This window comes from Aegilops tauschii, chromosome 1, assembly GCF_002575655.3.
Source record: "Aegilops tauschii subsp. strangulata cultivar AL8/78 chromosome 1, Aet v6.0, whole genome shotgun sequence".
Lineage (NCBI taxonomy): Eukaryota > Viridiplantae > Streptophyta > Magnoliopsida > Poales > Poaceae > Aegilops > Aegilops tauschii.
In genome coordinates this window covers 49,178,851-49,190,244 of record NC_053035.3, presented here as the reverse complement: position 1 = coordinate 49,190,244, position 11,394 = coordinate 49,178,851, and the positions used below count along the sequence as shown (strand labels likewise).

The 11,394-nt window shown below is 45.3% G+C and overlaps 1 protein-coding gene across 1 annotated transcript; it reads left to right on the top strand.

Moving 5' to 3' along the window:
• Positions 1-3,111: 3,111 nt before the first annotated feature.
• On the top strand, positions 3,112-3,805 carry LOC109763633 (low temperature-induced protein lt101.2). The gene is made up of 2 exons (XM_020322478.4): positions 3,112-3,324; positions 3,440-3,805. The coding sequence occupies exons 1-2, from the start codon at positions 3,244-3,246 to the stop codon at positions 3,521-3,523; spliced, it is 165 nt and encodes a 54-aa protein (XP_020178067.1). The 5' UTR covers positions 3,112-3,243; the 3' UTR covers positions 3,524-3,805.
• Positions 3,806-11,394: the final 7,589 nt, after the last annotated feature.

Below are 11,394 nucleotides of genomic sequence, written 5' to 3'. Positions count from 1 at the left end.
GACGGGCCGAATCTGATATGGGCCATAATTGAGCCCAAAGACTTTTAAAGGGTCGGACCTGATCTGGGCCGTAATTTGGCCCAGAACATGGTAGGCTTTTAACGAGCCGGATCTCATATGGGCCACTATTAGGCCCGGAGCGTGGCAGGCCATTAATGGACCGGATCAAATATGGGCCGGCATTTGGCCCAAAACATGGCAGCCAGTTAATGGGCCGGCCTACTAGGGTCCTCAAAATCTTGTGGGCTACAGTTGGGCCGACCCATTAATGGCGGCGAAATCTCGTGGGCCATTAGCTGGGCCGGACCATTATGATCCGCAAGAATCTTGTGGGCCTTTACCTGGGCCGGCCCATTATGGCACACAAAAATCTTGTGGGCCTTTACCTGGGCCGGCCCATTATGGCCCGCAAAATCTTGTGGGACTTTAGCTGGGCCGGCCCATTATGGTCCGCAAAATCTTGTGGGTCTTCAGTTGGGTCGGCCCATTTAAACTTGATGGGCCGGTCCATGGGTCAACATATCATAGGCGCGCCTCGCCCATTGGATGAGTGACACCTGTGCCAACGCGGACCTGACACGTGTCTCCTCCAGCCAATGATGATTTTACACGTGGAAAATCCCCATTGGTCGGGGCTGTTAACGGGTTATCGGATCCAAAACCCGACCCGATAGCTTAACGGCGTTCCGTTACGGTGGATGCCACGTGTCGGTCACCCTTGACGAAAGCACTTCTGTGACGCGCGATTTATCCTCATGGAAGTGGACACTTCCGTGATGATAATTTTGGTAATGCCATGGAACACTTCTACGACAGCACAGGTATGACTATCTTGATTTTGTCATAAATTTGTCATGGATGTACATGCATGACAAAAAACGCGACCTACTGTGACAAACACTATCATCACGGAAGTGTATTTTTTTGTAGTGTCAAGCCTTGTCATGTGGAATAGGATCTTTCCCATTAAAATACCTGGGTTTCCCTCTTCATTACACCAAGCTCAGGAGAGAAGACCTACAACCTGTGGTTGATAAGGTTCTGAAAAGAGCCGCTGGATGGCGAGGTAGATTACTAGGTTATGAGAAGAAGTTGGTGTTAGTGCAATCATGTCTAGCTAGCATACCCACTTATCTAATGAGCATGATCAAATTCCCCAAGTGGGCCATTAATTTGATCAACTCACAGATGGCTCATTGTTTTTGGGATAACTATGAGGGGCACCATAGGTATCACCTTGCCAACTGGGGGCTGGTAACTCAGAAAAAGCAATATGGGGCCCTGGGGATTCCGAATTTTGCTGAGATGAACCTGAGCCTATTAGCCTCTTGGGTTTATAAATTTCATACTGGTGATAGTAAGATGTGGAAGCAGATTATTGACTCTAAATATAGAGCCAATAATCCCAATATTTTCTCTTGCCCTGATACTAACTCATCCCCTTTCTGGAAAGGGGTTCTGTAGGCTGCTAAAGCAGCTAAGCATGGGTATCAGTGGAAAGTGGGCAATGGTAAAAGAGTCAAATTTTGGGAAGATCATTGGTTTGGGTCATGTAGCCTGGCCATCCAATTCTGGGAGTTGTATAATATTGCTAATGAACATAATCAGTCTGTGGCTGAACTGTGGGATGGGGTTAACCTTAAAATCACATTTAGAAGATGTGTGGATAACAGGTTGCTTCTCCTTTGGTATGACATGTTAAGCATTGTGCAATCTATTGTCCTTAGTAATGAAGATGATGCTTTAATCTGGAAACTAGAATCCAATGGTGTCTACTCAGTTAGATCAATGTATGCCATGATCAATTTTAGGGGCATTAGCCAAGTTCATATACCTGATATGTGGAAAATTCATGTTCCTCCTAACATACATATGTTTTTGTGGTTGCTAGCTCATAATAAGATGTTAGTGAGGGAGAATCTCAGTAAGAGACAACATTTAAATGACTTGTCTTGCTTGTTCTGCTCTGAATGTGAAAATATCAACCACTTGTTCTTTGAATGTGTTGTAGCTATGGAAATTTGGAGAAATATTCACTCCATCATAGACTGCTTCCCTTTACCTGCACTTGGTAGGGTAGCAGAAATGTGGGGGAGAGATAAAAAGCTGCAAGCTGAGAATATTGTCATATCAGCTACTCTCTGGGCTATCTGGAGGTGCAGAAATGACATGTGTTTTAATAACACAAACTGGATGGGTGTGCAGGTGGTTCTGGAGAAAGTTGCAGGGTTCTGCAACTCCTGGAAGATCCTATGCAAAGGAAATGCAAGAGAGCGCGTGGAGATGTTCATTGCGGCTATATGGGAGGCCGCAAGAAAACCACCGCTGCTGCTCTGGCCAGAGCCAGGATGAAGAAGAACGAGCTCTGGCGGCTGTACTCTATACAAAAGATGGGTGGCTGGATGGGCATGGAGGAGAGCTTGATCCTGGAGAGTTGATATGGCCTCATGTCTCATCTTGCTGTGTGCAAAAAGATGCTAGTAGCTAGTCTATTTTCAGCCTGTATTCTGTTAGACTGAAGCTTGTTGTCAAGGTTCCTGTTTTTTTTTAAATTTCTGCAAAGTTGATGCTGGAGGGATACTCAATCTCTTCCCGCAGTCTGTAAAAATGATGTACTTTGTGGGTTTCATTTTCTATGGAAATGGAACTGGGGCGGGATGCCCTTTTCTTAAAAGAAAAAAACTACTGAGGAAGTGCTCAACTGTCCAACTCCAAGGTTCAGTTGGCGAATGGGTTCGACCGACGCGCACAGAGACAAGTCTTTGATGGACGACTGTGATGCATCCATCTTAGTTGCCATTTCGTTTAAACTCCAACACTGTTCACTCCACAGTGTTCACCCGCGGTTAAGACCCTAGCAGCCGGACCGGCCAGATAGTGGGACAGAGAAGAAATTACCTGTTCGGTAAGCAGTCCCCGTTAGGAGTGCTGATCTGAATTTTCTACTACGAGTGCCTAATCGCGCTGACGCGTGATATGCCAGATTCTCAACCCAGCTCGACAGATGTCCACCGAGCAAGGCATGCATGGAGTGCGCGCGAGGTGTCGCGCCACGGGAGCTCGGCGCCGCCACGTCCGCCTCCGTCCAATTCTTCTAGGTCCCCGGTCGAGCTGATCAGCTCTAGCGCCGCACTTCACTAGCTCTGCCCTGCTTGCTCACTCTCCCACGGCAAGCTAGCACCATCGACCACATCTGTTTCTCATCGGAGGAGAGAAGCTCTGCGAGAGAGGAAGTTGGTTGAGATGGGTTCGGAGACGTTCGTGGAGATCCTGCTGGCCATCTTGCTGCCGCCGGTCGGCGTCTTCCTCCGCTACGGCATCGGCGTAAGCTGCCTGACCTTCCTCTGTTTGGCAGCCGCTGTTACTACTTACTACTCCATCTCAGTCTCGAGCTGCCATGTCGATCAGTGACTCATTATCCTTGCGTGTATCTGTGCAGGTGGAGTTCTGGATCTGCCTGCTGCTCACGCTGCTGGGCTACATCCCCGGCATCATCTACGCCATCTTCGTCCTCGTCGCATAGCTTGTTCACCAATTAATCAGATCGGACTCTTGGAGATAGCTAGATAGATAGATCCAGAGGCATCTCTGTTCCAGTTGCTCTATCTGTTCATGGATGAGATGGCTGGCGCATCGGTGTAAGCAGGACCTCTGCTCCATGAATAACCACCATGCATGCCGGTTCAGTTACTAGACCAGCTACTACTGTTTTTGTACTCTTGTGCTGAGCGCTATGTACTGCCGTTCTGTGCGTATGGTTGTGCGCATCACTTCTCCAAATTAATCTGTATGCACGTAGTATGTACCTTGCATTTGTGTTTTGTGCTACTTCGCGCTTTTCTTTTGTGTGTGTGTGTGTGTGTTCTCTGTGCCGTCTCACTGTCTCAGTGCGTGCGTAACACTTCTTCAGTTCTGAAACTTGCATGTGTGTTGGAGTTCAGGCCCTCTTTGCGTGCATTTCTTAACCAAAGCAATCGGCCAACCGAACGCCAGGAAACTCCAGATTCTCCCGTCGAGTATTTAACCAAAAACTACCACAATTCCATGGAACCGTGTCTATAAACTATAAACTATCACTTTACGATTTTGCCCCGAAGACTTGTCACTTTTTCTCTAATCTATGACTAAAAACTGCCATGTGGGTATATCAACCGATTCATCCATTTTAAATGCATTTATGATAGACCTGGCCCGCATGTAAGTGCTGACATGGCATCCTAAGTCAATGCCCCGCTCCCTCCCCTGCACCGGCGAGCACGTGCAGCTCCACCGCGCACCCCCCACCCCCCCCCCCCACCCCCCCCCCCCCCCCCCCCCCCCCCCCCAATGCTCACACCCAAAGCAGCCGTGGACGACACGCCGGCGACACGCAGGAAACTCGAGATTCTCCCGTCAGATAGTCGAACTAATGATGCACACCTATGAAGGTCTCCTGAAGCACTGAAGCACTGCAGTGCGCTTCCAAACACAAGAGATCATACGAACAGATGGTGGTGGCGGACTGCGATTCATCATACCAATGGACAGTACGTACCTCCTAATCCAGTCCTAGTAGCTCAGCTAGTGAGTGGTGAGCCAGCTGCTAGTGCCGATTTTGTGTGTGTGCCGTTTCTACTACATACTTTTTTTTTCTTTTACAACGGAGGCATAAGATGTACCTGATCTATTGACGAAGCACAGAAATAGAGTATTCTATCGACAGAGATAGATTGACGAAGGACCCCACACACACGGCAAGTGAGACGACTGATTTGGTGGCCCGGCCCACTTTAGCGTAGCCTACTGCACGCCTTTTACCGTTTCCCAAACCAGTTTTGCACTTTTCTTTTCTGTTTTTTATTTTCCATTTTATGTTTATTATATATTTTTCTTATTTTGAAAATAAAAATGTTCAGAAATTTTTTTAATTGTTTTTTTATAAATGAGTTCAAATGTTTTTAGTTCTGTTTCTGTTTATTGAAACATGTTTGAATTTTCAAGAACCTCTTCACAATTTCCAAAGAAATTGTCAAAATTTCCAAAAATATTTGGAAGTTCAAGAAATTCATAGTGTTCACATTTTTAAAATATTTGTAATTATAATAAAATGTTTGTGTTTTCCAAAAAAATCAAAAGGAGCTCACATTTTAAAAAATTGTTCATATTTTTCCAAAAATGTTGAGAATTTATACCTTTTTCGTGTTTTTAAATAATTGTCCTGATATCATATTTTATTTCATGTTTTCGAAAAATGTTCACTCGTTCCACCACACCGTGAGGCTTGGGTACATGAGCCAACGCCATGGCCTCCTCCTTCAGAGGGATGATTTGCCACAAGTATGGTAAGCGAAGCCATGGCTTTACGATGAGGTCCGCCCACGCCGGTTGTACTTCTCCACTAATTCTTGATGGAGCCGTCACAGGACAATGAGGATGTGTTCATGCTCTCAAGGTGAAGTTTCTCAATGACCAAGTTTCAGAGCCTAAGGGAGTATCGACATTTGAAGAAAAGATGTGTCCCACATTGTTCTCCCCTCTTGCAAATGGGAAAACTCACAATTTATCAACTCTGCTCAGCCAACCTATCCGCGGTCCAAATTTTTTGATAAAGAGAATATATTAATATCACGAAGATACTAATTACACCCAGCCTCTACACCAACAAGATATCGAAAGACATCAAGGATGCACACAACCAAGAACAAAAATGAAAAAGAGAGAAATATAAAAACAAAGACCCATCGCAGTGATGAAACACTCGCAACTGCAAAGAGAGATATATAAAAAACAAAGATCTGCGGTCCAAATACTATCTTGGATTGCTAACGAAGCAAATAATTTAACTTTGAGTGACACCCAAACCTTCCAAACCAGTTGAGAGAATTAAGCCAAGGAATTGCTTACATACTCAAGTACTCAATGCTGATCGGTGGCCCGTTCCCTGCACAAATCCTATCTATCGCTCATTGCGGCAGACTGTCGACCCTGTTGTAAATATGCCCTAGAGGCAATAATAAAATGGTTATTATTATATTTCCTTGTTCATGATAATTGTCTATTGTTCATGATATAATTGTATTAACTGGAAACCGTAATACATGTGTGAATACATAGACCACAACATGTCCATAGTGAGCCTCTAGTTGACTAGCTCGTTGATCAATAGATGGTTATGGTTTCCTGACCATGGACATTGGATGTCATTGATAACGGGATCACATCGTTAGGAGAATGATGTGATGGACAAGACTCAATCCTAAGCATAGCACAAGATCGTGTAGTTCGTTTGCTAAGAGCTTTTCTAATGTCAAGTATCATTTCCTTAGACCATGAGATTGTGCAACTCCCGAATACCGTAGGAATGCTTTGGGTGTACCAAACGTCACAACGTAACTGGGTGGCTATAAAGGTACACTACAGGTATCTCCGAAAGTGTCTGTTGGGTTGGCACGAATTGAGACTGGGATTTGTCACTCCGTATGACGGAGAGGTATCTCTGGGCCCACTCGGTAATGCATCATCATAATGAGCTCAATGTGACTAATGAGTTAGCCACGGGATCATGCGTTACGGAACGAGTAAAGTGACTTGCCGGTAACGAGATTAAACGAGGTATTGGGATACCAACGATCGAATCTCGGGCAAGTAACATACCGATTGACAAAGGAAATTGTATACGGGATTGATTGAATCCCCAACATCGTGGTTCATCCGATGAGATCATCGTGGAACATGTGGGAGCCAACATGGGTATCCAGATCCCGCTGTTGGTTATTGGTCGGAGAGATGTCTCGGTCATGTCTGCATGATTCCCGAACCCGTAGGGTCTACACACTTAAGGTTCGATGACGCTAGGGTTATAGGGAATAGATGTACGTGGTTACCGAATGTTGTTCGGAGTCCCGGATGAGATCCAGGACGTCACGAGGAGTTCCGGAGGTAAAGATTTATATATGGGAAGTCCCGTTTTGGACACCGGAAGTGTTCTGGGCATTATCGGTAACGTACCGGGACCACCTGAAGGGTTCGGGGGTCCACCGGGAGGGGCCACCAACCCCGGAGGCCTGCGTGGGCCAAGTGTGGGAAGGGACCAGCCCCTAGGTGGCTGGTGCGCCTCCCACAAGAGGCCCAAGGTGCAGGGAAGGGGGGAAGGGGGAAAACCCTAGGCTCAGATGGGCCTAAGGCCCACCTAGGGTGCGCCCCCCTCTCTCCCCCTCTGGCCGCCCCCAGATGCATCTAGGGCTGGCCGCCACCCTTAGGGAGGAACCCTAGATGGGGGCGCAGCCCCTCCCCTTCCCCTATATATAGTGGGGGTTTTGGGGCTGCCATAGACACGAGTCTCCCTCTCTCTTAGCGCAGCCCTACCCCTCTCCCTCCTCGTCTCTCGCAGTGCTTGGCGAAGCCCTGCTGGAGTGTCACGCTCCTCCACCACCACCACGTCGTCGTGCTGCTGCTGGACGGAGTCTTCCCCAACCTCTCCCTCTCCCTTGCTGGATCAAGGCGCGGGAGACGTCACCAGGCTGCACGTGTGTTGAACACGGAGGCACCGTTGTTTGGTGCTTAGATCGGATTCGGCCGCGGTCTGAATCGCTTCGTGTACGACTCCACCGACCGCGTTCTTGCAACGCTTCCGCATCACGATCTTCAAGGGTATGGAGATGCACTCCCCTCTCTCTCGTTGCTAGTTATTCCATAGATTGATCTTGGTGATGCGTAGAAAATTTTCAATTTCTGCTACGTTCCCCAACAGTGGCATCATGAGCTAGGTCTATGCGTAGATTCTACGCACAAGTAGAACACAAAGTAGTTGTGGGCGTTGATTTGTTCAATTTGCTTGTGGTTACTAGTCTTATCTTGATTCGGCGGCATTGTGGGATGAAGCGGCCCGGACCGACCTTACACGTACACTTATGTGAGACAGGTTCCACCGACTGACATGCACTTGATGCATAAGGTGGCTAGCGGGTGTCTGTCTCTCCCACTTTAGTCGGACCAGATTCGATGAAGAGGGTCCTTATGAAGGGTAAATAGCAATTGGCATATCACCGTTGTGGCTTTTGCGTAGGTAAGAAACGTTCTTGCTAGAAACCCATAGCAGCCACGTAAAACATGCAATAACAATTAGAGGACGTCTAACTTGTTTTTGCAGGGTATGCTATGTGATGTGATATGGCCAAAAGGATGTGATGAATTATATATATGTGATGTATGAGATTGATCATTTTCTTGTAATAGGAATCACGACTTGCATGTCGATGAGTATGACAACCGGCAGGAGCCATAGGAGTTGTCTTAATTTATTGTATGACCTGCGTGTCAATGAAAAACGCCATGTAATTACTTTACTTTATTGTTAACCGTTAGCCATAGTAGTAGAAGTAATAGTTGGCGAGACAACTTCATGAAGACACGATGATGGAGATCATGGTGTCATGCCGGTGACGATGGTGATCATGCCGCGCCTCGAAGATGGAGATCAAAAGGCGCAAGATGATATTGGCCGTATCATGTCACTTTATGATTTGCATGTGATGTTTGTCATGTTTACATCTTATTTGCTTAGAACGACGGTAGCATAAATAAGATGATCCCTCACTAAAATTTCAAGAGATGTGTTCCCCCTAACTGTGCACCGTTGCGAAGGTTCGTTGTTTCGAAGCACCACGTGATGATCGGGTGTGATAGATTCTAACGTTCGCATACAACGGGTGTAAGCCAGATTTACACATGCGAAACACTTAGGTTGACTTGACGAGCCTAGCATGTACAGACATGGCCTCGGAACACAAGAGACCGAAAGGTCGAACATGAGTCGTATAGTAGATACGATCAACATGGAGATGTTCACCGATGATGACTAGTCCGTCTCATGTGATGATCGGACACGGCCTAGTTGACTCGGATCATGTATCACTTAGATGACTAGAGGGATGTCTATCTGAGTGGGAGTTCATTAAATAATTTGATTAGATGAACTTAATTATCATGAACATAGTCAAAAGGTCTTTGCAAATTATGTCATAGCTTACGCTTTAGTTCTACTAAGATATGTTCCTAGAGAAAATTTAGTTGAAAGTTGATAATAGAAATAATGCGGGATGGGTCCGTAAACTGAGGATTGTCCTCATTGCTGCACAGAAGGCTTATGTTCTTAATGCACCGCTCGGTGTGCTGAACCTCGAGCATCGTTTGTGGATGTTGCGAACATCTGACATACACGTTTTGATGACTACGTGATAGTTCAGTGAGTAATGTTAAAACGGTATAGAATTGAGGCACCGAAGACGTTTTGAAACGTCGCGGAACATATGAGATGTTTCAAGGGCTGAAATTAGGATTTCAGGCTCGTGCCCACGTCAAGAGGTGTGAGACCTCCGACAAGTTTCTGAAGCCTACAAACTAAAGGAGAAAAGCTCAATCGTTGAGCATGTGCTCAGATTGTCTGAGTACTACAATCGCTTGAATCGAGTGGGAGTTGTCTTCCAGATGAGATAGTGATGGTTCTCCAAAGTCACTGCCACCAAGCTACTAGAGGTTCGTGATGAACTATAACATATCAGGGATAGATATGATGATCCTTGAGCTATTCGCGATGTTTGACACCGCGAAAGTAGAAATCAAGTAGGAGCATCAATTGTTGATGGTTAGTAAAACCACTAGTTTCAAGAAGGGCAGGGGCAAGAAGGGATACTTCATGAAACGGCAAATCAGTTGCAGCTCTAGTGAAGAAACCCAAGGTTGAACCCAAACCCGAGACTAAGTGCTTCTGAAATGAGGGGAACGGTCACTAAAGCAGAACTGCCCTAGATACTTCGTAGATGAGAAGGCTGGCAAGGTCGACTGAAATATATTGGATATACATTATATTAATGTGTACTTTACTAGTACTCCTAGTAGCACCAGGGTATTAGATACCGGTTCGGTTGCTAAGTGTTAGTAACTCGAAATAAAAGCTGCGGAATAAACAGATACTAGCTAAAGATGAGATTACGATATTTGTTGGAAGTGTTTCCAAGGTTGATGTGATCAAGCATCGCATGCTCCCTCTACCATCGAGATTGGTGTTAAACCTAAATAATTGTTATTTGGTGTTTGCGTTGAGCATAGACATGATTGGATTATGTTTATCGCAATACGGTTATTCATTTAAGGAGAATAATGGTTACTTTTTTATTTGAATAATATCTTCAATGGTCTTGCACCTAAAATGAATGGTTTATTGAATCTCGATCGTAGTGATACACATGTTCATGCCAAAAGATATAAGATAGTAATGATAGTACCACATACTTGTGGCACTGCTATTTGAGTCATATTGGGGTAAAACGCATGAAGAAGCTCCATGTTGATGGATCTTTGGACTCACTCGTTTTTAAAAAGATTGAGACATGCGAACCATGTCTATTGGTATGCATGCATGAAGAAACTCCATACAGATGGATCATTTGGACTCACTTGATTTTGAATCACTTGAGACATGCAAATCATACCACATGGGCAAGATGACTGAAAGGCCTCGTTTTCAGTGAGATGGAACAAGAGAACAACTTGTTGGAAGTAATACATTTTGATGTGTGCAGTCTAATGAGTGCTGAGGCACGCAGTGGATATCGTTATGTTCTTACTTCACAGATGATTTGAGTAGATGCTAAGTATATTTACTTGATGAAACACAAGTCTGAATTATTGAAAGGTTCAAGTAATTTCAGAGTGAAGTTGAAGATCGTCGTGACAAGAGGATAAAATGTCTATGATATGATCATAGAGATGAATATCTGAGTTACGAGTTTGGCACACAATTAAGACATTGTGGAAATTGTTTCACGACTAATACCGCCTGGAACACCATAGTGTGATGGTGTGTCCGAACATCATAACTGCACCCTATTGGATATAGTGCATACCATGATGTCTCTTATCGAATTACCACTGTTGTTTATGGGTTAGGCATTAGAGACAACCGCATTCACTTTAAATAGGGCACCCCGCAATTCCGTTGAGACGACACCGTATGAACTATGGTTTAGAGAAACCTAAGCTGTCATTTCTTAAGAGTTTGGGGCTGCGATGCTTATGTGAAAAAGTTTCAGGCTAATAAGCTCGAACCCAAAGCGGATAAATGCATCTTCATAGGACACCCAAAAACAGTTGGGTATGCCTCCTGTCTCAGATCTGGAAGCAAAAGGGATTGTTTCTAGAATCGGGTCCTTTCTCGAGGAAAAGTTTCTCTCGAAAGAATTGAGTGGGAGGATGGTGGAGACTTGATGAGGTTATTGAACCGTCACTTCAACTAGTGTGCAGCAGGGCACATGAAGTTGTTCCTGTGGCGCCTACACCAATTAAAGTGGAAGCTGATGATAGTGATCATGAAACTTCAGATCAAGTCACTACCAAACCTCGTAGGTCGACAAGGAT

Coding starts and splice junctions, on each gene's coding strand:
- LOC109763633 (XM_020322478.4), top strand. CDS start 3,244: ATGGGTTCGGAGACGTTCGTGGAGATCCTGCTGGCCATCTTGCTGCCG. Junction 3,325..3,439: donor TCCTCCGCTACGGCATCGGC/GTAAGCTGCCTG, acceptor GTATCTGTGCAG/GTGGAGTTCTGGATCTGCCT.